Below are 27,399 nucleotides of genomic sequence, written 5' to 3'. Positions count from 1 at the left end.
CCCAACCTGAGCCCCCTGCCCCTCCCCATCACACCCAAGCTCCTTCCCCAAGCCTGAGCCCCATGCCCCGCCCCATCACACCCAAGCCCTTCCCCCAGACCCCCATCGCAACTTAATCTAAAGGGTTAACACTTGAAGGTTCCCGCCCATAACCCTCCTGTAGCCAATCATAAGGCCCAAGGGAACGTAGTCCCGCCCCTTCACTTTCCTACTGGCTCAGAATTCCCGAGCCCATCCTCATACGATGGAGCTGACCAATGAGCGTTGCCGCCTGTCATGGTCCGGCGCGTGGCCCCGCCCCTTTCCCGAGGCACGCCGGGAGCTGTAGTCCGTGGTCGCGGGAGTGGCGCCGGCTGCTGCGAGGTCCTGACGGCGCGAGAACTACAAGTCGTAGCCTGCCTCGCGGCGCAGCGGACGGGCCCCGTCTGCGCGTCCGAAGCTGAAGGGAGGCGGGTGGCGGAGTCAGCGCTGCGGGGCTGAGCGGAGCGGAGCGGAGCGCAGGCGGGTAGGTAGGTAGGTAGGTAGGTAGGTGCCGGGCCGGGCCGGGCCGGGCCGGGTCGGGCCGGGCCGGGCCTGCTGCCCCCCCCCCTCCCGGCCGGGCTGAGTCCCCCCCGGTCGTGACCTCCCGCTCCGTGCAGGTGCAGGTCCCGGTCCCGGGATGAGCGGCGCTGGGCAGCCGGCGGCGGCGGCGGACAGGGCGGCCTTCGTGGGCTTCTTCCCCCAGGTGCTGCGCGACCTCACGGCAGACGGGCTGCAGCACCCCGAGGTGGGCGACGCGCTGTCCCGCCTGAAGGAGGTGAGGGGACGGGCTCGGGGGCGCCGCGAGGTTCCGGGGCGGGCACAGGCACCGCTGGGGAGGGGAGGGGAGGGGTCTGGGTGGGGGAGGGATGTGGGGTGAAGTGGGGTCTGGGGTGTGGGGGGAGCAGTGAAGTTGCTGCCCTCTCTAGGCTCCAGAGTGAACATCTCGCTGCCATGAATGGGGCAGCCCCGCCCCAAGCTGCTGTTGCAGGCTGCTGGCAGACTCAGGCAGACGTCACTGGGCCAGTTATGTCCAGTCCAGCCTTGCGCTCTTTACATGAAACCTGGGCCGGGAATACAGGTCTGTGATAGGTCCCACAGCTGTGATCACATGGGAGCACTCTGATACCAAGGCAGGGCTATCATCCCCTGGGACCAGTGCAAGACTCATCCTCACAGTGTGTAAAACACAGCTGGGCTTTGCACCTCTCTGCACCATGGGGCGAGTCCCTCTCGGGATGACTGCCCAGCTTCCTTTCACCAAGTGTCCTCTACAGGTTCTGGAATATAACACCCCAGGGGGGAAGTATAATCGGGGCCTGACAGTGCTGGCTGCCTTCCAGAAGCTTGTGGGACCAGAGCAGCAGGACCCAGAAAGCTTGCAATGTGCCTTGACTGTTGGCTGGTGCACCGAGCTGGTACGTGTGCTCTCTGAATCATTCTCAACCTGGATCTGAAGATGTTTTTATAGGGGTAGCATCTCAGTGTCCAGGTGGGATTTGGGGTGCAGAAGCTCTGTAAGGTGTTCTTATGCAAGTTTATCTTGTAACCCAATTTATTGTAGCTCCAAGCTTTTTTTCTGATGGCTGATGACATCATGGACTTCTCACTCATCCGTCGTGGCCAGCCCTGCTGGTATAAGAAGGTAATAGAGGCTGTTGGAGTCTGAGTGGGGGCACTGGGGAGGGTGGGAATGGGGGTGGGATGTCTGGGGTATTGGAGGGAGGTTGAGGAGTCTCTAGAAAGTGAGGGTGGGTGGAAAGGTAGTGTGGGGCTGCTGGGGTGGCGAGGGTGCCTGGGTTGTTTAGTTTGCTGTTATAACCTGTCTCTGATCTGTTGCAGGAGGGAATTGGTTTGGATGCTGTGAATGATTCCTTCCTCCTAGAGGCCTGTATCTACCAGTTGCTGAAAAAATACTGCCGGGGGCGGTCCTACTACCTGCACCTGCTTGAACTCTTCCTGCAGGTGGGGCTGGTCCCTGTGGCCTCAAGATCTTCTGTCTCCTCCCATCCCTGGGTCACCTCCACTCCACTTTCAGGCACTTCCAACCTTGTTCAAGTCCTGGTTTGTTTTTGAAAAGCCCGTTGCTTTCCTGTGCATTGCACTGGGACTGCCTCCCCATAGCATTGCTGGAGAGTGACGGTGAAATGGCAGCTCCTGCTCCCTTCCTTCAGGGATGTCCGGGGTAGGTGGCTCCCCGACGTGCTGTCTGGGACTCTCCTCGGAGGGAAGTGTGGACAATGCCATGTAGGACTGGGTCCATAACCTCTCTTGTCCCCAGACCTCCTACCAAACCGAACTGGGACAGGCACTGGACCTCATCACTGCCCCCCCTGGCCATGTTGATCTCAGTCGTTTCACTCTGCAGAGGTGAGGTGCTGGTGTAGAAGAACCCTGTCCAGTGGGAAGGGGTGGAGTCCTGGGGGTAGGTGGAGTCCTGGTTCTCTAGCTTGAGAGGTGACCATGACCCTCTAATAGTCTTGTCACCTCAGAGTTCTCTCGTGCTGCTGGGCACCTCTGTCTAGCTTGTGCAGAGGGAGTGTTCACCTCTCTGCCAAGCCCATCGGGCTTGGGACATCCCTGCAGGAGTGACCACTTACCCTCCAAACCAGCTGGAGAAAGGACACCGTCTCCTCAAGCTGGGGACACTTGATTCCTCTCTTGGGGAGCTGGACCTGTGCCCCTGCCTCTCCCCCAGAAGGTGGCCCCAGTGTCTGCACAGACTGGACACAGGCTTTGGGATGTGAGTTGACCTGAGGCCAGGGTTACTGAGTGCGGCTACTGTCTGGCAGGTACAAGGCAATCGTTAAATACAAGACAGCCTTCTATTCCTTCTACCTGCCGGTTGCTGCTGCTATGTTCATGGTGAGTGTAACTCCCGCTGCTGGGTATATGGAGAGGTCCTGGGGAGTGGGCCAGGATGACCATGGAGCTTCCATGTCAGGAGGAGGTGGGGATTTGTGGGTGCAGAAGGGTTGGGAGGCTGGGAGGTAGGGGAGTGGGTGTCTGAGGATCAGGTGAAGTGGGGTCGGGAAGAACGGGGGGGGCCAGGAATACGAAGGGCTGGGGATGTGGGTACTGGAACATGGCACCAATGTCTCAGTCCCCTTCCCTCTCTCAGGCTGGCATTGACAGTGAGGAAGAACATGCCAACGCCAAAGCCATCTTGCTGGAGATGGGAGAATTCTTCCAGATCCAGGTAGGAGACTCCTTCCTATCCCGGGGTGCTCCTGGGGCACTGTGATTGGGAAGCTCACAGTGCTGGGGCCTGTAACTGGCTCTCTGCCCATAGGATGACTTCCTTGACTGCTTTGGGGACCCAAACTTGACGGGTAAGATTGGCACTGACATCCAAGACAACAAGTGCAGCTGGCTGGTGGTGGAGTGTCTGAACCGGGTCTCGCCAGAGCAGAGGCAGCTCCTGGAGGTAATATGACCAGCTGGGTGGGGGCGAGAGGGGGAGCTTGTCATAGGCGGAGAACAATCCTGACCCTGAGGCACCAGTTGCCAGCTTGGTTCCCCTCATGTGAGCCTGTTGGAGGAGAAGGGGGTGCATAGAATCATAGAAGATGAGGGTTGGAAGGGACCTCAGGAGGTATCTAGTCCAACCCCCTGCTCAAAGCAGGACCAATCCCAACTAAATCATGCCCTTCTGTACCCTATTGTATGATAACTGGAAAAGTTCACTGCACACGAGCGAGAAGTCCTGCTGCAGACCCTGACTGCTACACGGCTCAGATAGGCAGGGGTCTGAGCGTCTGGTGTGACAGTGTTGAGCCTAGACCTGAGGGAGATACTGGCTCCTGCTTCAACTGGCTGTGTCAGCCAGCAGCTCCATTCTGGGCTGGGCCTTATCTGACCCTGTTCCTTGGCTTCCAGGAAAACTATGGCCAAAAGGAGCCAGAGAAGGTGGCCAAGGTGAAGGAGCTGTATGAAACTATGGGCATGAAGGCGGTCTACCAGGAGCATGAGGAGAGCAGCTACCGCCGCCTGGAGGAGCTGATTGAGAAACATGCCAACCGGCTCCCCAAAGAGATTTTCCTTGGCCTGGCCCAGAAAATCTACAAGCGTCAGAAATGACAGGGTGGGCTGGCTCCTCCTGGCACTGCCAGGAAGGATGAGCCATGGCATGGGAGGCTCCTGCCACAAGGCCCGGCTGCTTGCATGGTAGATGACTTTGCAAACCCATCCGCTGGGGAAGGTTGATTCCTTCCACGTTCCCACTCCATGGGGATGGTGAGGTGTATGGTGTCTGAAATAGTCTCTTGCTGTCTCTTGTGTGGAGTCTATGGCAGAGACCCGCTGTCCATGGACTAGATCTGCTGTGAGAGCAGAGATGCACAACGTTTGTGTCAATAAACATGTAGCTGCTGACTGTGTGATGAGGGGAAACCTGGCCTAGAACAAAACCTGCCCCGAGAGCAACTGCATCTCTCACCAACACACCTGGCTGTGTGACACTGGGTGTGAACAGTCGGGCCGCACATCTGGCCTGGGGAGGAACTGGGCTCTGGTCCCAAGGAGTTCAGCTGGTGTAAAGATGAACGTGGGAACTGCCCTTGAACCTGACCTAGCTGGACCACTTGTTTCCTTGCCGAGGTGGGCCTGAGGAAGGGGAGCCTCTACAACCCGGCCTATTAGTAAAGTGCCACTCCAAAGCATCCTCTCTCATGCCATCTGAGCAGGCTCCTGGAGAGAGACCCTAGGCCAAAGGCTACAGGGGCGTGAAAGCTGACAGATGAGCAAACCAAGTGCTAAGGGTGGAGGGACAGATTGCAGACGGGAGAGGTGTAAGCTCTGGCTTGTTTCTGGGGGCGAGGGCTGAGCCCTGGAAAGCTTGAAGGGAGAGTGCTAAGTGACGGGGGAGGGCTGACTGTTCTCTTGTGCAGGGAGAGCCCCTATTTCTGCAGAGGGAGTGTGGGCGGGCTGAGGAAGATTAGCCTCTTCTTCCCCAGTCCAGACACCAGGCGTTCTTGCAGCCCGGCGCGGGAGGGGTTAATGGCAGAGGCTGGTGGATGACGGATCGCTGACTCCTCCCTGCAGCTGGTGAGCTCAGCCGCGCTGCTGCAGCCTCTCTCCCCATCCCCTCCAGCCGCAGAGCTGGTCCAGGAGCTAGGCAACCGTGCACTGCCTGCAGGAGGACAGGTGAGCATCCCGGGGGCACGGAGCGGGCTCTAGCCTCACGGCGCTGCCAGGCCCCAGCAGGGAGGTGGCTGCACCCAGTTCCCTCTGATCCAGAGGCGAGACTTGCCCATCAGGCTACCTGCGAGCTCGGGGAGCTGCAGCGGCGGCGCGCCCCCCAGCCAGCCCCAGGTGTGCTACTGCTAGCCCCTCTGCAGGGGCAGCCCGCTGCATCTGCGCTTTGTAGCCTATCCCCGCTGCGCCCGCAGCAAGCGCAGAGGCGGCCTGTCCCAGGCGGGGATCCGCTCTGTCCTGTGCCAGCTCCGCTGAGGGCGCGTTCTGTCGCTGGCTGCCCGCCTCGCTGCAGGCTCAGCAGGGAGTGGCACCTGTGGGAGCCCAGCTCCTGTGCAGCCCCAGCCGCTGTGTCCTTAGTAGGGGCTCGGAGAGGACGGTGATCCCCACCCCTCCGCGGGAAGGCAGCAACAGGGGGCTAGACTGGAGTTGCAGGGCAAGGCCCTGTAAGGACCCAGCCCACCCCTCCCAGAGGGCCAGGCCAGAGTAGGACTGCTCCCTTCCCTTCCATCCCTGATGGAGAGGCCATCCTTCTCTCTCTGCTGGGTAGCAGCCCCCTGGCACAGAGACCAGGCCCTTCACGCAGCTGGGCACAGGCTCTAGGATTGGCAGGGATTCCTTACCCTGTGTCACTGCCATCTAAAGACCTCTTCCCCTACAACTTGTCTGCAGGCCCTTCTAATATTATTGCAATGGTTTATGATGTGGCTTGTGTAGCATCTAGAAGCCCAGTCATGCCCCAGGCCCCCTGGTGCTAGTGACCTGCAAACAGAACAAAGAGATGGTCCCGGCCCCAAGGAACTGAAGCACTTGCGGCTGCAATCAGGACAGAGAGGAGGTGGGGGCTGGGACAGGACAAAGGCTGCAGGCGGATTAAAACATAACCCCCGCCTCACTTGCCTCTGTGATGAGCTTGGAGTCTCTCTGGAGAGTCGCTCCAGCCATGACTCCACTCCCAGGGGCGGGGATTGCAGGGAGGAGCACAGATCCCTACCTCTCTTCTTAGCCCTACCACACCCGTCAATGTGCCCCAGTCCTCTCAGGTGTCAAAGGAGCATTCAGTACCCAGGCTGTGTTCAATCCTTGCTTCTGCCTGCTGAGATTCATCGCACAGGGCGTGGGGCTGGAGTGTGAGGGCATGGCCTGAAATCCTCCAACTCATTTCATGGGGGAGCTGCTGATGGGCCAGCATCGAATGGGAAGCTGTGGTTCCACCCGGGGCTGGATCAGAGCCAGTGTCCCCAGAGGGTAAAGGCCCCGTTGCCCATTCCCTACCCCCAAACCAGTCCGTCCCTGCCCTTTGTTCCCTGAGTGTCTCCCACAAGTGGCCAGGGAGTCTTTTTCTACCCAGTTGGAGACAACGCGAGTAACCAACAAGCAGGAAGAAAATCCCCCAGACCGGAGCTGATTCTGGCTCCCCCTGCAGCTTTTCCAGCCAGGGAATCCCCCTTTCACACCCTGTGTGTAAGTGACCCTCCTGGAAGGGAGGGCAGGGCTGGGTGTGGCACTGGACGTGCTGGTGCAGAGGCCAGGTCCACCTGACAGGAACTGGTAGTTGTCATGAGAACAAATCCTCCTTGTGCATTATTGATGATCAGACAGAGAGAGGCAGAGAAGGGGAGGGCTACAGGGAGGGGACGAGAAACTGCAGTGAGGAGGGAGGTGGTCTGAGTGCAGGGGCTGCCTGGCTTCCTCTAGCAGATGGGGTGCTCGGCTTCCCCCGGCACCGTTCATGGGAGGGCTTGTTACCCAGCCTGGGCAGGGCTGCCACTGGTGGAGATGAACAAATCGCCATTTGGCTGCTAGGACGTTACAGCTTCGTTTGCCCAGCAGCACTTCCCCCAGCTGGTTAGCAGAGGGAAAGTATCTTTGTGGCTCAGGGTCAGCCAGTGCCATGCTGCGAAATCCAAATCTCCAGGGGCCCTCAGAGAGCAGCATCCACGTTCACTCTCCCCATTCGCTGCAGAGCTCTGATAGCTACGGACAGCTGGAGTGGCAGGAGGGGGGACCAAAGGACGTGGAGGATGAGCTCCTGGGAGATTCGGTGCAATGGCCTCAGCTGAGACTGAAACCAGATGTAGGTGGGATTGGGAAGCCTCAAGGGAGGCCCCGGATCAGGAGCAGCAGTTGGCATTGGGGCAGAGCAGGGAATATCACCTCCCTCCTGTTTTCCTTCGGGGAGCAGGACCTGCATACACTAGCAGTGGTGCCATCTCGGTTCTTTGTCTTCCAGCCCTGCAGCCCATTTATCTGATGATGGCCCGTACATGGAGGGAGGGCCAAGTGACTTCCCAGACGTGACCCTGGTCTTTTAGCTGGCTTCTTCTCTTTGATGCCAGGGAGTTGAGGGTGGCATGTCCCTTTTGACACTGCCCAGAAGCCTTCCTGACAGTGAGGATGAGCCTTCAAGGCCATCGTCTCCTTGACTCTGTGTCGCTCAGACACTTGCTGACAGAGATCACAGAGGTAACCCAGTCCTGCTGCCTCTGCAGATCCCCAGCTGGCCCACAGAGCTGCCAGCCCATGTGATGGAGTCCACTGGAGCGAAACCCCTGAGAACAGTTCCTGGTTATCCCAGAGCCAGACAAACTGGGGACAGACCCTGCCCTGCCTGGCAATGCAGGGCAGTTTCCTAATAGACCTTGTGCAGAGCCAAGTGATGGAGGAATCACCTCCCAACTGGGTCCATCGCACTATTCAAGGCAATGCGGTTCCCAGCCCCTCCATGGGAGATGATTCCCCAACTGGATCTATCTCACGGGCTGGGAATTCTTGTTGTTACTTGCCCTCGGTTTCTTCTTTCCTGATTCCATCCCATTTCTCCCAGTCATGACCCCTTAAAACAAGCTACATTGCCAGAACGCCCTTCTGGTATCCCTGGGCCATGAGGCCGTCCCTCTCTTTAGCTGAGCTGCCCAAATCAGCCCCTTAATTCTCGCCCCACAAATTGGTCCCTCTGGTGCATGCTCTGATAACCTGCCTGCTCCAATGACTGAAAAGCTGTTTTGCTGTTTGCAGGGAGTTGGAGCTGGGTGTTTGGAACAACAGGGCAGTGGGGGGGCTGAGGCAAGCTGAGGACTCCGGACTCTGCCAGCCACACCATGTTGTCCCCGAAGAAAGGCCTGCTGTGCAACCTCAACCACATCCACCTACAGCACATCTCCCTGGGGCTGCACCTCTCCCGTCGCCCAGAGCTCCAGGAGGGCCCTGTCACAATGGCTCCAGGAGACCAGACAGGCTGCAGCGACTGCCAGGAGAACTGTGGTGCCCCGGAGCAAGTCGACGCCAACTCCAACAACACCTCCTTGCAGTGCCGGTGCTGCAAGTCCCACCCACAGCAGACCCCGACACTGGGTCTCCAGAACCAGCCTACCCTGGAGCATTTCCTTTCTCTGCACATTGAGGAGGAGGTGGCTTCCCCTTCAGACTCGGCTTCCTCCTCTGTCAGCAGCTGCTCAGATTTCAGCTTGGATGACACCCCGGTCTCTGTTTACTGCAAGGAATTCCCCAGGGAAGAGGCCCTATCTCCTGACAATCAGCCGAACATCATCCCTCTTGAAGATGCCCACAATGCTCCCTCGCTGACTGACAAGGGTGAAATCTCTGATGGGAGAGATTCTAACCTCAATCCTCCGGAACAAGAGCGGCCAGCTTCTCGGGCCCAGGAGACCCCAGATAGTCTGTGCAGCAGCAGTTCACTTGACTCCCAGTCTGATGACACTGACTCTCCTAATGTGGATGTGCAGGAGACCTTGGGAGAGCTGCTCCCCACCTGCATCTGTGCTGAGTTAGATTCCAACTGCAATGCCCTTCCTGCCCTAAGCATTGAGCTTTCTGGCCTGTCCGCATTGGCACCAGAACAACTGGACCCCAGCCCCAGTGCTCCCCAGCTTCAGCGCTGTCTAGTTAATGCCCCTCCCCCAGTGCCCCCAAGGGCTAAGCGGGGGCTGCAGGTGTTGAACAGGAGTGAAGTGGAGAAGCCGTCCCCAGCAGAGGTGCCTGCTGAGCCCGCGTGCAGCCTCGGAGATGTGTGCAGACACACCCCTAGGAAGAACATCACCTCCTTCCATGAGCTGGCTCAGAAGCGGAAGAGGAACACAGCTGGACCACCCCCTCCACAGGTCAGGAAGGACCGAAGCGACTGGCTGATTGTATTCTCACCTGACAAGGAGCTGCCGCCCCCCAACGAGCTTACCTGCTGCAGCAGCCTATGCCCTGAGCTGCCGGACGCGCAGGCAAAGGCCCCCAGCTACAGCCAGAGGGAGGTGACCACGTTCAAGGAGCTCCGGTACCGCAATGCCATCAACAAGCAGAAAGGCCAGCTGGCCTGGGAACCAGGAGAAAGAGTAACTTTGCAGGAGCAGGAGCAGCCCCAGCCCCAGCCCCAGCAAGCAGCAGTGGGCAGAGATGTCTCTAATGGCAGCAGGCTCCAGGGCCCTGACTGGGCGTCTGCTCCACAGCCAGCTGGACGCCGCCTGGCACTTATGGAAAACCACCAGTCGAGGAGGCAGTCTCGGCCTGGGCTGCAGCCCATCACAGAGGGGCTACTGGGTGACACAGAGGAAGGGGGGCAACCCCTGGAGCGCTATGTCCTGAGGAAAAAGAAGCCTGGGTCTGGCTGTGAGAAGGAGGCACTGGGTTGGAGGCTCGGGGGGCCTGATGGGGATCCCTTGGTGTCAGGGAAGGCCAAAAGAGGAGACATACCCTGCAAGAAGGGTAAGAGCACCAGTTGCTATCAAGGCACTTTCCCCTCGCCAGCTATAGGGGGGTCTTTCTCCCAGGTACCCAGTGAGCTGGACTGGGGCTGGGAGGGGATTTCCCCATGTACGGATGTGTGTGTTTCCTGGGGGACAGAGCCACAGACTCCCCATGGGGTTTCCTGATCCTGGCCCTGCTACTTGCCCCACCCCCAGATCTCCATCACTAACCCTACCTCTCTCTCCTCTTGCCGCCCTGCCTGCTGTTCTTCTTGGTCCCATTCTTGGCTGCAGGGCTGGGGGATGTGGACCTGGCTTAGGCTTGGGGTGAGCTACAGGGTCCTGGTGGAGGAAGACCACATGAGGTGTACATGGACTGGTACTGTGGCTGCTCCTGGGGTTTGTAGAGCTGGGTTGAGTTGGTGGGGTGGGGGCGGGTAACATTTGGGGGACAGTAGGCAGAGTGAAGTGGTGAATGCATGTTGCATCTGTGCACTGAGCTGGCCATTGTTTTGCTACGCAGTCCAGATGATTTCTGTGCATCTCAGCTGCTCTGCAGAACACAGAGCCCACCTCCTGGGAAGAGGAATCCCACTCTCGCCTTCCTTGTCCTAGCTGCTCCTCACATACACTCCCCTCCCTGCCTTCTGCACCCTCCTTCCTCCATTGCTGTGCTGCAGCTCACCACACGAGTGCAAACTCAGGCATAAGGGGCTTGGAGCCAAGCAGGAGGAAAGAGACACTGAGCCGGGTGGCAGGCAGAACCCAAGGCTACGCGTTAAGCAGCTGATTTATCTGCAGCTCCCTGTGCGTTGAGTTGGGGAGACAGCCTGGCCCAGGTTCCATCAGATGGAGTGTGACGTGCCAGGAGTCCTGCCCAGCCCAAGAGTCCTGTGGAATCCCTGAGCAGCTGCTGCACAGGGACCATGAGAGATGTACTCGGTTGCTTTGATGGGCCTGAGGCCTTGCCGGGGTCACACCCCTAATGGTTAAAGACTGCCCTGGGGTGAGCTACGAAATGGATTTTCAGTGAGGCCATCTGTGAGGTTCAAGGAGGTTTCTTAGGGGTAGGCAATGAGGAATGCCTAGGGACTGGGGAGAGAGCACTGCAGGGAAGGCCGCCATCAGAGCCATGAACCCCGTGAAACCCTGCATCCACCCAGAGTCCCTGAGAGTCCTTGGGTTGGCAGGCACCGAGGGCTGCTCTCAGTGGCAGCGAGGGCATTGCTGGGAATAGCTTCTTTCTCCCACTGCTCCCTGTCCCGGCCTGAGGTGCGTGGCTCCTCCGTGCTCTGGACTTCATTGGCTCCTGGCAGTTGGCAGGAGGACTCAGGAGCCCTCGGTTCAATGGTTGTTGCAGGAACTCCTGGCTCCAGAAAGTTTGAGCAAACCAAGCAGAGGGGTCTCTAGGGAGAGCAATGGAAGTAGCTGGTCCATCAGCGGAGGAACGTCTATGTTGGGGCGGAGGCAGCCAAGGTCTTGACTCTCTGCTCCCTGAGACAAGTGTCCCAGGACTCTGGGTCTGGGGGAGCCTAGGACTGAATTTCCCTTTCAGTGAAGCCTGCCTCCATGTTTCCATCCTGCTCAGCTGCTTGGCCTTAGCACCTCCCTCTCTCTGTCCCGTTCTCTTAGTGAAGCCTCCCTAGGGCTGGGATCCCACAGACCCTTTCCTCATGCCACAAGCAGAGTGTGGAGACAGGGCACTGCCAGGCAGGGGTCAGCACTGTCCCCTGTAGGCCTGTGCAGTGACAGAGGGCACAGGTCGTTTCCATGTGACATTGTGGTTGTGAAGTTGCTGTTTGTGTGCTGTGACTCCTCTGAGCTAACTCTCTCTCCATCTCTCTCTCCTCACCCTGCCGCCTTGTTGCTGCTGCCCCTGGGAATGTCTCACTCCTGATTTATTGGGGTTTTGTCCATTTTCTGTTCCATACTTCCTGGTTTCTTTGATTTCCACCCTCCATGTTCTCCATGCCCCCATATCTGCCTCTCTCCACTCCCGTCGCTGTGTTTACTATGTCCCCATATACCCCCTTCCCGTCGCTGTGTTTGCCATGCCCCCATATACCCCCTTCCCGTCGCTGTGTTTACTATACCCCCTTCCCGTCGCTGTGTTTGCCATGCCCCCATATACCCCCTTCCCGTCGCTGTGTTTACTATGTCCCCATATACCCCCTTCCCGTCGCTGTGTTTACTATGTCCCCATATACCCCCTTCCCATCGCTGTGTTTGCCATGCCCCCGTATTTCCCCTTCTCCCTGCTGTGTTCTCCATGCCCCATATTCCCTCTCTCCCCCACCGTGTTCGTCATGCCCCTGGTTTTGGCTGCATTGCTTTGCAATGTTCCCACCTGCAGTTGGCTCTCCCCTCTCTCACTGCCCCAGGCCTCAGATGCTGCCGTTCCAGCCTCTGCTCTTCCATTTCTCGGCGGACGGGAAGCCTCTCTACTACAGCTCGGACCCACTGGCGCCTCCCCTGCCCTTGGTCCCCTCCCTTAACTCCAGCTTGGAGAGTATTGAGCTGAAGTCTCCTGTCCTCTTCACCCCGGCCTTCCGGCCCAAGCTGAAGACCTTGTCCTGTGATGAAGTCTGCCTCCTGGCCAACAATAAGGGGAGAATCTTGGGCACCCTCTCCCCGGAGGAACTGCTCCCCATCCGCCTGTCCCCCATAGGGGCCTACTCTCCCCCTCACCGGGGAGTTCTGCCTTTCCTGGACAGCCCAGATCTGTCTGTGCTTTTCTCCCCGTTCTTCCCGAGAAGTAGAACCTTCCCAACCCACCAGGTCCCAGAGCTGCCGCTCAGCGTGGAGATGGCCAGAGCCCACTGCCCCAGGGGAGAGGCAGGTGCCCACAGTCAGGCAAGAGCACGCTCTGGGTTAGTGTCTCCTGAGAGAACGCAGAGCTGCGGTGGCCCTCGGGAGAGCAGAGGGGCCAAGAATCCAAGACCTCCCAAGCAACGTAAGCCATCTGTTTCTTCTCCTAGCTTACAGCCTGACCACCTGCTCTTCCTCTCGCTGAGCTGGGACCAGGCACCCAGGACGCAGCTATGCTTGGTGATGAGGAAGTGACTCCAGGGAGATGGGCAGAGAGGACGCCTGGTGGGGAAGGAACGGTGCAGGAGAACAGAGCATAGTAGATGCAGGCAGTGTATGGGGCCAGCTTCTTGGGGTCCGTAGACAGGGCTGTGTGTGGAAGGGTTCTGGGGGCTGTGTAGTGGTGCATACAGGGCTGCTCCTCTGTGCCAGGAACCACGCACAGAGGCAACAGAGGAGGGATGGCCCCATGGTTCTGGCGCTAGCCCGGGTCTCTGGAGACCCAGGTTTAATTGCCCTGCTCTGCCATAGCCTTCCTGTGTGACCGTGGGCACGTCACCTAGTCTAGTCTAGTCCCCTCTGCCCGGGGATAACAGCCCTGCCCGGTTACACTGGGCTATGGGATGCAACTGAAGGCTGGAGGGGTGCTGGGAGCTGCACCATGCAGCCAGCGTGCAGGCTGGGGCCAAGGGCGCTGCTTTCCGGGCTCCCTCGCTCCGCTCCTCGCTGCCCCGAACTGCTTCGCGGAGTCACTCGCCTGGCAGGATCCGCCGCTGCTGCCCCGCTGCGGGGGGAGCGGGACGGGGCGAGGCGGGGCCCCCCCAAGAAGTCCCGGCCGGGCTCTGGTTGAGTAGCCGAGGGGGGCTTGGGCGGGGGGTGCGGCTAGACCCTGCGCGGCTGGGGCGGGGCGCTGCGCTCTGTCCGTCTGTCCCTCCATCTCTGTCCGTCCGTCCCGTGCCAGCCTGGGGCAGGGCGGGTGTCCCCCGGCGTGGCCCCGCTGCCGCCCCATTGGCGAGTCCCAGTCAGCTGGGCGCTGCCGGCCCGGCCCGGCCCCTCCCTCCAGCCGGGCGGGGGGGGGGGGGCAGCTGCGGGCCAGTGCCGCGTCCCTGCAGCCGGGGGTGCCGCAGGTGAGTCCCGACGCACCGACCCCAAGCAGCCCCTGCCCGGGAGCCGCTCCCCACGGCCGCCCCGGCCCTGCCCCCGCCTCCGCCCCCGCCAGCCTTCGCCGCCCGGGAGCTGCTGACGCTGGGGCCGGGCAGTCACGTCACTTCACTTCACTTCACTTCCTGGTGCGCGTGGCCTGGGCAGGGCTGGGGGGAGGCAGCTCCTGCGTCCAGGTGCTCGCAGGTCAGCGCCCCCCACTCTGCCGCACCAGGCAGGCGCCCTACAGCTGTCCCCCCGCAAACTCCCAGCCCTGGCGCGGCGCAGGGCAGGTGCCCCCCGGCTGTGCCCCCAAGCTCTGTGCTGGGGCATTGGGGGTACCCACGGTCTGTCATCCCAACACCAGAGCAGGGTGAGATCTTGGCGCCATCCCACACCCTGCCTCCTCCTAAATCTCCCTCTGATCTCTCTTGCCGAGTTTCTGGGATGTCTTTGCAGGGAGGATGGACCTGCTGGATGGGCCACGAATGCTCCGGGTCCTGCCCCATTGTGAGCTGGGCTTGAGCTCCCAACTCCTCTCACACAGGGACAGCTGCCTACTGGTGGCTGTGTGTGAATGAGTCACTTAATGGGCCTGTTACCGACTCCACAGGGCAGGAGTGTATCCCTGGGGACACGTTCCCAACTTGCAGGGAGGCTATGGACATAGAGGAAAAAATTCAGCAGGCCCCACGTCCACAGCAGCTCAGGAAGCCTGGCTGGAAAGGGACAGTTCTAAAGAGCTATGCCAGGGCTAGTTTCCTTTGTCAGGGATGCTCTCCGGCTTTGGCCACACTGGGAAATATCTTCTAATCAGCTTCCCTTCCTCTCTAGCTGCAGATCCCTGAGCTCTGGCTGGTGGGATGAGGGTTTTGACCCTGCACTTTCCCCTTCAGGGCTGGGCTCCCTAAGTTGCTGGCTGGCAACCTGGAACATACTGTTGGTGATTTCTCCATTGCTCTCTCGCCCCCGGCCCTGCGACCGACTTGGCCCCATTTGTATCATTATAGCTAAGGACACCCAGACACTCCACAAGAAGGGAAGGTGAGACTGTGGTGAAGGAGGGACCGTCTCCCTTCCCCAGGGAGACTCCGGGTGGATGCAGCTTCCATGGCAGGGATGTGCTGCACCGGCTGGTTCAGAAAAAGGCTTATGGGGAAGGATCCTGCCAGCCACCTCTGGAGATTAATGTGACTGTGGCCGTGGAGCTGTCTGCGCCCAGGCAAGGAATGATGTGCTGCAGAGCCCCTGCACACTGACTAACCCAGGATCTCTTTCTCTCTTCTTAGTCAGACATTCTCAGTCCTTTGCCGGAGTTCCAGGGACAGGCCAGCATTGGATGGCAAATACAGACAGAGCCTATGGCCATCTGAGAGAGCAGAAAAAAGGTAACCTCTCCTCACCCCAAAATCTGCTGAGCATTGCTCTGCATAGAGGGTCTCATTCCTTGATCTTGGAATCCAGAAGGTTGGGAAATTCCCTTTCTTGAGGGGAGAGCTGGTTTAATTTCTGAAGTGGCTCTGCAGAGACACATGCAGGTTGGCCTCACTGCATCTCCCAGCCCCTCAGGTCACCAGAGACTGCCTCAGAAGAGGAGTTTAACACTGTTTATGCCAGCAGGGACCTCTGGCAGTGGCAGCTTCCCCTCCCACCACAGTGTGATACTTTTGTTATAGATTCATAGATTTCAAGGCCAGTAGGAACTATTCACTTAAAAAAGAATTAAGAAAGAAGTTGGTAAAGTACAGGTAGGAGCTAATGGGGAACAGGCAAATGAAACAATCCGATTGAAATGTAACACATGAAGGCAAGCAATTGAATATTGACAAAATGTACAAGTGGTTATATAGAAATGCTAGCAGTCTAAATATGAAGATGGGTGAACTAGAATACCTGGCATTCCAGGAGGATGTTGATGTAACAGGGATTATGGTAATCTGGTGGAATGAGGATAATTTATGAGACATGGAAATACCAGGGTATAAAATATGTAGGAATGACAGTAGGTCATGCTGGTGGGGAAGTGGCACTATATGGTAAAGAAAGCATAAATCTTACATGAAATAAGAATAAATGAACGGCCACCCAGAGTCAGACCAATGGTCCATCTAGCCCAGTGTCCTGTCTTTTGACAGTGGCCAATGCCAGGTGCTTCAGAGGGAATGAACAGAACAGGTCATCATCAAGTGATCCATCCCCTCGGCCATTCCCAGCCTCTGGCAAACAGCGATCTCTGCCTATCCTGGCTATAGCCACTGATGGACTTATCCTCCATGAACTTATCTAGTTCTTTTTTTAACCCTGTTATAGTCCTGGCCTTCACAACATCCTCTGGCACAGAGTTCCACAGATTGATTGTGCGTTGTGTGAAGAAATACTTCCTCTTGTTCGTTTTAAACCTGCTGCCTATTAATTTCATTTGTTGTCCCTTGTTTTTGTGTTACGAGGAGTAAATAAAACACTTCCTTATTTACTTTCTCCACACCAGTCATGATTTTATAGACCTCTATCATATCTCCCTTAGTCCTCTCTTTTCCAAGCTGAAAAGTCCCAGTCTTATTAATCGCTCCTCATATGGAAGCTTTTCCAAACCCCTCATCATTTTAGTTGCCCTTTTCTGTACCTTTTCCAATTCCAATATATCTCTTTTGAGATGGGGTGACCAGATCTGCACGCAGTATTCAAGTTGTGGGTGTACCATGGATTTATAAAAGGCAATACAATATTTTCTGTCTTATCTATCCCTTTCCTAAAAGATTCCCAACATCCTGTTAGCTTTTTTGACTGCCACTGCACATTGAGTGGATGTTTTCAGAGAACTACCCACAGTGACTCCAAAATCTCTTTCTTGAGTGGTAACAGCTAATTTAGACCCCATCATTTTATATGTATAGTTGGGATTATTTTTTCCCATGTGCATTACTTTGCATTTACTAATGGTGACTTTCATCTGCCATTTTGTTCTCTAGTCTCCCAGTTCTGTGAGATCCTTTGGTAACTCTTCACAGGCAACTTTGGACTTAACAATCTTGAGTTAACAACTCGTCTGCAAACTTTGCCACCTCACTGTTTACCCCCTTTTCCAGATAAATAATGGATATGTTGAAGAGCACAGGTCCCAGTGCAGATCCTTGGGGAGCCTGGTATTTACCACTTTCCACTGTGAAAACTGATCTTTTGTTCCTACCCTTTGTTTCCTGTCTTTCAACCAGTAACTGATCCAGGAGAGGACCTTCCCTCTTATCCCATGATTGCCCACTTTGCTTAAGAGGCTTTGGTGTGGGACCTTGTCAATGGCTTTCTGAAAGTCCACGTACACTATGTCCACTGGATCACCCTTGTCCACCTGCTTGTTAAAACCCTCAACGAATTCTAATAGATTGGTGAGGCTTAATTCCCCTTCTCAAAAGCCGTGTTGACTCTCCCCCAACCTATCGTGTTCATCGATGTGTCTGATAATTCTGCTCTCTACTATAGTTTCAATCAACGTGCCTGGTACTGAAGTTAGGCTTACAGGCCTACAAGTGCCAAGATTGTCTCTGGAATCTTGTTTAAAAATCAGCCTTATATTATCTATCCGACAGTCACCTGCTGCGGAGGCTGATGTAAGTGATAGGTTACAACCATAGTTAGTAGTTTTGCAGTTTCATATTTGAGTTCCTTCAGAAGTCTTGTGTGATACCATCTGGTCCTGTGACTTATTACTGTGTAATTGACCAGTTTGTTCCAAAACCTCCTCTATTGACACCTCAGTCTAGGACAGTTCCTCAGCTTTGTCACCTAAAAAGAATGGCTGAGATATGGGAATCTTCGTCACATCTTCTGCAGTGAAGACTGATGCAGAGAATTCATGTAGCTTCTCTGCAATGGCCCTGTCTTCCTTGAGTGCTCACTTAGCACCTTGATCATCCAGTGACCCACTGACTCTTTGGCAGGCTTCCTGCTTCTGATGTACTTTTAAAAAGTTTGCTGTTGGTTTTTGTGTCTTTTTCTAGTTTCTCTTCAAATTCTTTTTTGGCCTGCCTAATTATACTTTTACACTTGACTTGCTAGAGTTTGTTTCTTTCTATTTTTCTCAGTAGGATTTGACTTCAATTTTTAAGGGATGCCTTTATGTCTCTAACTGCTTCTTTTACTCTGCAGTTAGTAGTGGTGGCCTTTTTTTGGTCTTCTGACTGGTTTTTGTTTGTTTGGATATACATTTCAGTTTGAGCCTCTGTGGTGTTCTTAAAACGTTGCCGTGCAGCTTGCAGGCATTTTAGCCTTGTGACTGTTCCTTTTAATTTCCATTGAACTAGCGTCCTCTTTTTTGTGTAGTTCTCCTTTCTGAAGTTAAGTGTTACTGTGGTGAGTTTCTTGGTATTCCCCCACATCCCAACGATGATAAATTTAATTACATTGGGGTCATTGTTACCGAGCAGTTCACCTATATTAACTTCTTGGATCAGATCTTGTAGTCCACTTATGATTAAATCAAGAATTGCCTCTCCCCTTGTGGGTAGTCCCCTCTAGCTGTGTCTAGAAATTTTATCTCTGCATCCTGTCTTGAGCTGACATGTACCCAGTCAATACGGGGATAGCTGAAATCAGATGAAATTAATAGGCAGCAAGATTAATACAAAAAAGAGGAAGTACTTTCCACACAATGCACAATTAACCTGTGGAATTCATTGCCGGGGATGTTGTGAAGGCCAAAAGTATAACTGGGTTCAACAAAGAACTAGATAAGTTCATGAAGGACAGGACAATCAATGGCTATTAGCCAGGAGGGCCAGGAATGTAACCCCATGCTCAAGGCCACCTTAAATCTCTTATCTACTAGAAGCTGGGAGGGAAGACATGGGTGGATCACGCCAACCGCCCTATTCTGTACGCTCCCCCTGAAGCTCTGGCATTAGCCACTGTTGGAGACAAGACACTGGCCTAGATGGACCCAGTATGACAGTTCTTATGTTCTTATTCTCCTCCTCCAGCTAATCTCCTGCATGACAGGACAGAGAATTCCATCCAGCAATTCCTGCATCCAGCCACTAAGGGGGGGTAGTGAGGGCATATCTTTGAGAGACCCCCAATCTTGATCTGAAGGCTCCAGACACTTCCCCAGGGAACCCTCTGCCCTGGAAGCTGTTTCCCTCTGCAGTCACCCTTGCCCTTATAAATTTGATCTTATTTCCAGTTTGTTTTTTTCATTTGGCTTTCCAGCTGCAAGCTCAGCTCTCCCTTTATCTGGGAGATTAGAAGTCCCAGGGTTTATAGAGTAACAGCCCACCCTTTTGGCACCTTTTCCGGGTGGTGCATTCTTGCTGTGGGATGGAGGTGCTGCTCTCAGTGTGGGTCTGGGGTAGATAGAGAGGATGGGGCTCCTGGAGCCTAGTGTCGTTGGGACTCATGCTCCCAGTCGCTTCCAGCAGGTGGTGCTGTTGAGCCTGAAAACTTGGAGACCAAGTTGGGCAGGTGGGTGAGGGAGGTCCGGGATTCCACAAACACCTTTAACCACCTGTCCTGGGCTTGTTTCCATGGTAACTTCCAGTTTCCATTGCACCTTTATTTTTAGACTCTGAAGAATGGCTAAAGAGATGAAGGTTCCCATGGCAATGCCCTGTGCAGCTATGCAGGGCAGTGAGCCTCCCAGACAAGGGCAACGGACTTGGGATTGTGGGGTTCACGCTAGCTGTGTGGACAGCGCTTGGAATCTGCTTCTCAAGTTGGAGCTGGGGGAGGCTCCCTGCCAAGGGCTGCGTAGACTTACCGGAGACTGAAGCAGCTGTAGCCACTCTGAGGGGCCCAGGTTATGTGGCTCAGTTCTGGCTTCAGGCCCCCTTGTCCAATGTCCCGTTGTCCAGCTGCTCTGGGCTCTAATGGGGCTGTGCCTGAGTCCCCAGCACTGCTTGGTGTCACAGCAGTGAGATGCTTAATCGTGCAGCCTTCCAGAGTGGGGTGGTGCAGGGAGTGGGGTGTGGAGGGGTTCATGGAGAAAGGGGCCGAGCCCTGTCCCAGCCAGCATGGGGTGCTGCAGGCAGTGGGGCTGGGGGAGATTGTAGGGGACAGGGCTGATCCCCGATTTACCCAGAAGGAGGCACTGCAGGGAAGGAGCCAGTCCATGACGTGATGCACTGCAGCCCTAGCCAGGCAGGGCTCCCCTTCCGTTGCAGTGGGGCTCGGGTGCGAGTGCTGCCTGGGGTATGTGGTTTACCTAGCGTGGACAATCAGCCCAGGCCTGACCTGTCCCGTCTCTGTCCTTCACAGCCCTGCTGGTTGCTGTCAGTGCCTCTGTGGAGAAGATCATTGCTCACTTCAGCACTGCCAGGAACCTGGTCCAGAAGGTAAAACTCTGGGCAGGGCTGGGTGTCTGGCCTTGGCCATGGGTCCAATGAGGGGAGGCTCAGCTGCTGCCTTGCCTATTCGATAGGTAGAGATAGTGGCTCTCTGTGGGCATTGCAATCTTGGCCCTGTTTCCTGGACTGTATCTTACATGCCATTAATTCCAGGCTCTGGAAGCAGCATGGAGGGGTGTCCAGGGCAGAAGGAGCTCCCCATCCCTGCCCTGTAGGCTGTGGGGGAGGAGCGGGAGGGACACGACAGCTGCCTCCCCAGCACCTTGCAGGGAGCCAGTCTCTGAACCATCAACCATCTCCTTGCGCAGGCTCAGCTAGGAGACAGCCGGCTCAGCCCAGATGTGAGCTACCTGCTGCTGAACACCCTGTGCCCAGCGCTCTATGCCCTGGTGGAAGATGGGCTGAAGCCCTTCCAGAAGGACATCATCACGGGCCAGAGGCGGCGCTCCCCCTGGAGCGTGGTGGCGGCCTCTGTCAAGCCGGGTATGTTGGGGACACGTTGCTGCAGGGGCTTAGTGTGGCCAGAGGAGACGCCATCTGTTCACGTGGCCAAACAGCAGGGTGAAGCCCAGGGCCCCGGGAGTGAAGTGCAGGGGGGGGCTGGCCAGGGGCCTCCCGCTGTAATGCAGCAGGATATTGGGAGCTGCAAGTGACGGGGCCCAAGGCTTCTCCTTGGCCTGAGGCTGTTGTGACCTGGGGCATGGGCCTTCACGCTGGCTGCTCTTGGGCAGAGCCCCTGGGCCGTGCCAGGCTTCCGGGAGGGAGAGGCGCTAAGCTCAGGGAGTGACGGCTGCTGACTGTCTGTTCCATGTGCTCCACAGGCCCCGGGACTGGGCCCCTGCACGCTCTGTACTGGCAGGTGTCCCGGCTGGCTCCCCTCAGCAGCAACAGGCAGCGATTCCATGCCTTCATACTCGGCCTCCTGAAGTAGGTAGCAGGCTTGGGCACCGCTTTGCCCCCATGGAGCGGCTGGGAGAGCTGGGCGGGGGAAGAGTAAACTGCGGAGAGCGGCTTCCCGTGTCTCTGAGCCTTTCTCCAGGCCTCAGCCTGCATCCGCCGGAGTTCACACTCACATGGGCGTGTGCTCGCTCACGCTTACCCTGGCACTCGGGGGTGGGGGTCTTCGGTCGTACTCACGCGCGTGGCGTGTGCTCTCTCTCTCATGGCATTCTCTGGCTTGCCCACGTTTACGGTCGGACGCGTGTTCTCAGCTGAGCACTGGGCCTGGGAGGACGGTGGGAGGGGAGCTCAGGGGAAGGAGCTGGCGCAGGAGCAGCTGTCACTCTGGCGGGTGGGGCACCCAGGTCCAGGTCCAGGTCCAGACCAGTGCAGGGCAGCGTGGCACCATAAGCTCCTCTCTGGTATGACACCAACCTAAATGAGGGAAGCCTGGCTGAGGCACCTGGTGTCTGCTGCCCTCAGGCGGGAGCCTCCTCCTGTCTCCTCTGCACTGCAGGCTGGGGAGAGGGTGCTGGGACCATGACAAACCGGTGTTTAGCCAAGTGAAAGCAGAGCCCCAGCGGGGGTGTGGCACGCTGGAATGTCGCTGTCCCATAGGCAGCAAATGTAGGCCCTGGGCGGGCCCCGAAGTTGGGCCGTTCAGTGCTATCGGCCTGGCCTGTCTGGGCTGCCGTTCGGAGCGGCTGTAACTTGGACCCTGTCTGTCTCGTTCAGTATAAAGCAGCTGGATCTGTGGCTTTCCCACCTGCAGAAGAGCTCAGGTAAGGAGCAGTGTCTCTCCGAGGACAGCAGCACTCTGAGCGCCAGTGCTGGGCTCCTCTCTGGGACGGGTCCGTGCTGACCACCGTGCCCCAGCTGAGGTGCTGAGGAAGGATCCCGGGGCCAGGCTTGCTGGTTGCTGAGTACAGATGGTTGGTTACTCCAAGATCACCACGTCCGAGTCAGCTCCCCCTTGCACCCCGTGGGCTGCAAGTGACAGACCTGGTGGAGGGGTGGCGTGCAGGGGGCTTTCTGTGGCAGGGGGGCTTGGTACAGTGGTTCTGTGAGCTGAGGGGGCTCTGTGGGGTGGGGGGTGCCATCTCACGAGTGCTGCCTGTGTCTCGTAGGTATCATCTCTGTCCTCTACCTGCCCACCGCCTTCTTCTCCCTGAGCCAAGGCCCCTTCCCGCACTTGGCCAACGAGCTGCTGCTCCTCGTCCAGCCCCTCTCTGTGCTGAGCTTTCACCTGGACTTGCTGTTCGAGCACCACCATCTGCCAGTGGATGTGAGGCCCCTGCCCCCCCCATGCCACACCCTTCGCCCTGCCCTGGCGGCTGCTCCCGCACAGGGCTGGGATCCTAGTGACCAGGCAGAGGGGGCTGTGCAAGATGGTGTGGTGGGGGCTGGCTCAGAGCATGAGCTGCCCCCTGAAGGCCAAGGGGGGGCAGCCCTGGTGAGCTCGGAGGAAAGCGCTAGACCCCAGCACAGGGCAGCAGCCGCCAAGCCACCCCCTAGCCCCCAGGTGGGGGTCGCTCTGAAGCAGACATTGCAGCAGGTGCTGCAGTGGGGTGACCAGCTCACCCAGACCCTTCTGGGAGCCGAGGGTCCCTCCGAGAGCCTGGAGCCTGAGAAACCTCCACAGTCTGTCCTGCAGGACACAGGGGAGGGGGGGGGCAGCTGGTGGGGGCAGCTGAGCCAGACCTCCGGCGTCTACCGCACCGCCAGTAAGAAACGGTTCCCCTTCACCCGCTGGATGAAGTTGCGGACGGCTGCAGGGGACGCCAGCCCCGGCTTAGCTGCTCCTCTCCACGGATCCAGCCAGGCTTCTGCGAATGAGCCTGGTGCCCGGGCCAGCAGCACTGACCTGCAGCTCCTCCAGCCCAGAGCTGGGGAAGTTGGTGCCGAGACTCCGGGTCCGAAGCCCTGCAGCGAGGCAGGGATCTTGAGGGCTCCTCATGCTGAAGTGCTCCCGCCGCAGGCCAGGGCTGAGGTATGCGCAGGCCCCACGGAGACTGAGCCACCGGAGCCCCCTGCCATCAAGAGACGCCTGCCCCCTTGCCAGGAGCCTGGCACTGATGGGAGGCTGAACGTGGGCAGTTCCTCCATCCGCGCTAGCTGGCTGGGCCGACTCTTCGGGGCCACCAGGCCATCAGCCAGAGGCTTCCCTGCCCACGCTGAGACCAGCGCCGCCAAGTCCAGGTCAGTGCCTGGCTGGGTGGGGGGCGAGCTGGTGCAGGGTCTCTCCCTTCTTCAGGGCAGTGGCCTGGATCTGCCCCACCTCGGGGGATTGGCTGCTAGGCTGTGTCCAGCAAACGGCCTGCAGCTTGGAGCAGGAGCAGCTTCTCTGTCTCAGCCCCTTCGCGGTGTTGATTCTAAAGGCGCCAGTTGTGGGCTGCTCCATGTGGGGTCCAGGACTGGAGCAGGTTCTGATCCATTTCTCCTGAACCCGGTGTGTCTGGGATGCCTGACCCTGGGCCCCTTGCTCTGGCCTTTGGCTTCACTTGCTAGACCTCCAGTCCACACAGGATGGGGCTGCAGATGAAGAAACTCCTGACATTGTGGGAAGAATAGTTGGGTTAGTAACACACACGCGCACACACCCCGGCGCTTGCACCCAGCATCGGGCCTTGAGGGGAAGTTATGGGGGCTTCTGGGTTTCAAAAACTGTTTGAGAAGGTGACTCTCCCTCTCCTTTTTGCCCTCATGATGGAGACCTGGGCCTTCCACGGTCTCTAGCCCGTGGTTGGAGGTGATTTCTCAGACTGGCTGCTGACTCCCTCTGCTCTTTGGCAGGAGACCTTCCAGCTGGCTTCCCCCCAGTGTGAATGTTCTTGCCCTGGTTTTGAAGGGGGTGCCCTCGGAGAAGACCTGGCCTCAGGAACAGCCGCGGCAGAACACGGCGGACTCAGCCCAGATGCACAGGTGACGGTGGGGATTGCAGTGTTTGGGATTTGGTGGGTTGAAGCAGTTGATGGATTTTTGTGGTCCCAAAAGAGCTGGCCTGGTGCCAAGCCCCGTGTTCTTCTTCCACAATGTCCTGTTGATGCGCTTCAATGCTGCAGCCTCCTGCTATCCCAGCCCTGGGCTGCCTCCATATGCGCAGCTCTGCCAATGCCTCACAGTGCCCTGCGGGTCCTGCTCTCTGCACTGCACAGTGGGTTGTGAGGGGGATGCTTGACTGAATTTGTCAAATGGATTTTGGGCTCCATCTGGACTGAGGGCCCCGGCGTTTCCTCTATGGGGCTCCTTGTGTCAGCTGGGGCTGCACGTAGGATGACAGGGCCTCTGCCTTCTCCGGTCACTGACTGTCTGGGCCGGGGCCAGAACCTGCCGCCCAGTTGTGGTGCAGCCTTGGTCCTGGCTCGTGTGTGGCAGGCCGTTCTCCCTGGGTGTAACCCCACCAGGCTCCGGGGGAACCTCGCCTCGCCACTGACCTGCAGCCCCCAGTCTCGCCCTGCTGGAACTCCCCCCAATGGGGCCAGCCCCTGACGGAGCCTGTTTGTTGTGCAGAGCTGTGCGGGCGCTGTGTGACCACAGCGGGGCGGGAGACGACCACCTGAGCTTCAGGAAAGGGGATGTCCTGCAGCTCCTAGCCACCGTGGATGAGGACTGGATCCGCTGTTGCCATGGAAACAACACTGGCCTGGTTCCTGTTGGCTACACGTCCCTGATTTTATGAGGAGGAGAAATCCTGCATGAAGCAACTGATGCATTGACGCAGCTGCTGGCCCCAGGCCCAGGGCCAACACCCTGTGACTTCCCATGGTTCTCTGCGGTGCTGGACAGGTCCCCTGCCACCCAGGCTTCCCCACAGCCGTCCCACCCATGCATCCCACTGTCCCTGGTGTGGCGTTTGGGTTGTCTCAGCTGTTGCCTTTCTCTGCCGGGCTGTGGGGGGGGGACGGGACTCAAAGGGGCCTGTGCTCCTGTGCACTAATCACACTGGCGTATATATCTTCCTGCTGCTTCTGTCCTCCTGTCAGCCTGAGGGCTGCTGCCTCCCAGGTGCAGGTGTGAATGCCGCAGCCCCACACTGGAGCTGTGGCTGTGCCCCTGGCTGGCGGATGCTCAGCCCCAGCCGCATGTAAATAGGTCTGACCACACAAACAAAAACCGCTGCTGGGCAGGACTGGGAGGAAATAAAAGGTGCCAATGACATGCCATCGCCTGCAGCCGGATCATTGCAAACTGGGCGTGGGGGGGAAGGCAGCACATGCTCCTGGCTGCCTGCCCTGAACCTGTGGCCCTGCACGTGCTCCAGGACCCTGGCCAGGGCTAAGCATGCTATCCACTGACCCTAGGCAGCAGGGGGGGATGGGTGGCTTACAGGGAGAGGTAATGAGGGGTGACAATCTGGGGGACCAGGGTGTTTCATGGAGGGAAGTGGGGGGGGGGGTGAAGAGGGATAGTCTGTGGAGGGTCACCGGGAGGCTGAGGGAGGGGTGAGAGCAGTGGAGAGTGGTACAGCTGGGATGTGAAGGCTAGTGGGGGGGGGGGGGGAGGCGGGTCAGAGAGCGTGGGGGAGGGGTCAGAGTGGGGGGGTGGGCTGTCAACGTTTGGGGGGGGGGGAGATTATGGGATGGGGTGGACAGGCAGAGTGAGCGCGACTGCAGGGTGTGTGCTGGCGGGGCCGTGCTGGGGCCTTTTGGCCTAGAATTGCGCTGCACTGCCCAGGCTGGGGCGGTTCCCAGCTGTCACTCCTGCCTAGTGAACCCGCAGAGCACCCACCGCATGCTGGAAATGCCTCGTGGGTCTGAAATGAAGCCAGAAAGGCCTAGGCAGGCGGTGACAGCGCTACCTTGCCCACCCTGTAGGCCTGGGCGCTCTACAACGCAGCGATGGGACGGCAGATTGGGGCAGGTGTGTTTTTCTAGACTGGTACACCACAGTGCTAGCGAATCCCTGTAGGGCCAGATGGAGCTGTGCTGCTGATGAGCTGCTCACAGCGCGGCCCTGCTGAACGCTGGCCCAGCAAGCTGCGTGGCAGGGCATGGCCTGGCCTGATGTGTGCAGAGGAGGCGCTGTTTATAGCCGTCAGCTGCGGTCCCAGCTCGACACTCGCCCCAGTGCCGGGAGGGATGTGCCGGCACGTAGCCTTGTTTGGTACTGAGCTGAGGACACCAGGGCTCTGAGCAACTGGGAGGGGGCTAGCGGCTGCCCGGGGGGGGGGGGCCTGATCACAGGCTTGGCCCCGTCACCGGGTCAGACTATCTGCCAGGTGAGCAGTACTGGCTGGAATGGCCTCTCCTCGCCTCCAGCTGCATGCCGGGGCAGAGCTGGTCTGTGAGCAGCCTGGGGCTGGGAAATGGATGGCCTGAGCCTACGCGAGCAAGCCTGCCATAGGGCAGCTGACCATGTTGCCAGCAGCCTTGTTACCGGACAGAGACGTGCTGGGAATGGGGGGCTGCACACGTTGGTCTGCCCCATGGCCAGCCTGGTTGCACAGCCCCGCACTGTGCTCGCGCAGAGCAGCAACGGGAACGCGCTGATGTGCCTGGCTGGGTTTTACCTTGGGTGGGCGTGACGGGACGTTTCCTTTGTGTTGTAACTTGACCACGCCTGACCATTCCAGAAAAGCCCCTGCGTGTCTCTGACCCACGCCCTCACTGCAGCACCAAGACCGTCACTTATGGAGGTGTAGCTCGTAGGTAAGGCTGGGCGGGGCGGGAGTTGGTGGGGCAGCGCCCCCTCCATGTAAAGGGCTGACCAGAGCTGGGTTGCTAGGCGCTGATGCTGACTTCCCGAAGCACTGCACGTTGTCACTTCATGCTGCGTGTCTGTCCCTGTGGCTCAACTGCCTGGTGGCTGGAGGAACATTTGCCTTTTTCATATACACGTCAAGTACCAGAAATAAAGCCTGCTGGCGCCTGCATAAAGCGCAAGGAAGACAGGGGACACAAGCCTCCAGCCCCACACACTGTGAGACCATGACAGACGTCCCACATGCTGCAGTTTCTAGTCCACACATTTGGTGGCTGCCTCTGCTCCCTGGCCCCAACCTCCCTCTGCAGCTGCCCCGGGTTTATCTTAATTCCCCATTCTGTCTTTTCAGTTGAAGGGGTGCTATCCATGCCTTGCTGCGCTTAGTTCTTAGTGGGCATAGGTGGCGAGGTCGCAGTGTATTGGGTGCTGCAAAGATGAATCTGGTGCCTGGGGCAAGCCTGCTTCAAGGCATTGTCTGACAGAAAAGCAGAACAATTGATCTGGTATTCTTTCAGTCAATTGACCACAGAAGAAAGACACTGCCCAGGTAAGAAACTCCCACACCC

The 27,399-nt window shown here is 57.8% G+C and overlaps 2 protein-coding genes across 4 annotated transcripts; both read left to right on the top strand.

Annotated features, from left to right (window-relative positions):
* The first annotated feature begins 443 nt into the window (after positions 1 to 443).
* FDPS (farnesyl diphosphate synthase) lies at positions 444 to 5,546 on the top strand. Of its 2 annotated transcripts, none has more exons than XM_067539168.1 (10): positions 444 to 509; positions 639 to 796; positions 1,296 to 1,436; positions 1,583 to 1,663; positions 1,861 to 1,983; positions 2,300 to 2,388; positions 2,811 to 2,883; positions 3,140 to 3,217; positions 3,311 to 3,445; positions 3,898 to 5,546. In XM_067539168.1, the coding sequence occupies exons 2-10, from the start codon at positions 659 to 661 to the stop codon at positions 4,096 to 4,098; spliced, it is 1,059 nt and encodes a 352-aa protein (XP_067395269.1). In that variant the 5' UTR covers positions 444 to 509; positions 639 to 658; the 3' UTR covers positions 4,099 to 5,546. The 2 variants fall into 2 exon arrangements, with proteins under 2 accessions (XP_067395269.1, XP_067395270.1); XM_067539169.1 differs by having other exon boundaries at positions 446 to 505.
* Positions 5,547 to 8,244: 2,698 nt separating this feature from the next.
* On the top strand, positions 8,245 to 25,500 carry RUSC1 (RUN and SH3 domain containing 1). Of its 2 annotated transcripts, XM_067539164.1 has the most exons (9): positions 8,245 to 9,927; positions 15,146 to 15,244; positions 20,103 to 20,179; positions 20,500 to 20,674; positions 21,013 to 21,118; positions 21,866 to 21,912; positions 22,258 to 23,329; positions 23,924 to 24,052; positions 24,641 to 25,500. In XM_067539164.1, exons 1-9 carry the CDS (start codon positions 8,313 to 8,315, stop codon positions 24,807 to 24,809), a joined length of 3,489 nt encoding a protein of 1,162 aa, XP_067395265.1. In that variant the 5' UTR covers positions 8,245 to 8,312; the 3' UTR covers positions 24,810 to 25,500. The 2 variants fall into 2 exon arrangements, with proteins under 2 accessions (XP_067395265.1, XP_067395264.1); XM_067539163.1 differs by lacking the exon at positions 24,641 to 25,500 and having other exon boundaries at positions 22,258 to 24,041.
* Positions 25,501 to 27,399: the final 1,899 nt, after the last annotated feature.

Source organism: Emydura macquarii, unplaced genomic scaffold (genome assembly GCF_026122565.2).
Source record: "Emydura macquarii macquarii isolate MOO-44397 ecotype Brisbane River unplaced genomic scaffold, CSIRO-AGI_Emac_v2 contig_527, whole genome shotgun sequence".
Lineage (NCBI taxonomy): Eukaryota > Metazoa > Chordata > Testudines > Chelidae > Emydura > Emydura macquarii.
Note: the sequence above shows the minus strand (reverse complement) of the source record. Positions and strands in the feature narration are given on the sequence as shown.

What these genes read in the sequence shown, in the direction of transcription:
- FDPS (XM_067539168.1), top strand. Translation starts at nt 659, where the DNA reads ATGAGCGGCGCTGGGCAGCCGGCGGCGGCGGCGGACAGGGCGGCCTTC. An exon ending in CGCTGTCCCGCCTGAAGGAG is followed by an intron (nt 797 to 1,295) that starts GTGAGGGGACGG and finishes TGTCCTCTACAG; the next exon opens with GTTCTGGAATATAACACCCC. An exon ending in AGTCGTTTCACTCTGCAGAG is followed by an intron (nt 2,389 to 2,810) that starts GTGAGGTGCTGG and finishes ACTGTCTGGCAG; the next exon opens with GTACAAGGCAATCGTTAAAT.
- RUSC1 (XM_067539163.1), top strand. Translation starts at nt 8,313, where the DNA reads ATGTTGTCCCCGAAGAAAGGCCTGCTGTGCAACCTCAACCACATCCAC. An exon ending in AGACATACCCTGCAAGAAGG is followed by an intron (nt 9,928 to 15,145) that starts GTAAGAGCACCA and finishes CTCTCTTCTTAG; the next exon opens with TCAGACATTCTCAGTCCTTT. An exon ending in CCACCTGCAGAAGAGCTCAG is followed by an intron (nt 21,913 to 22,257) that starts GTAAGGAGCAGT and finishes TGTGTCTCGTAG; the next exon opens with GTATCATCTCTGTCCTCTAC.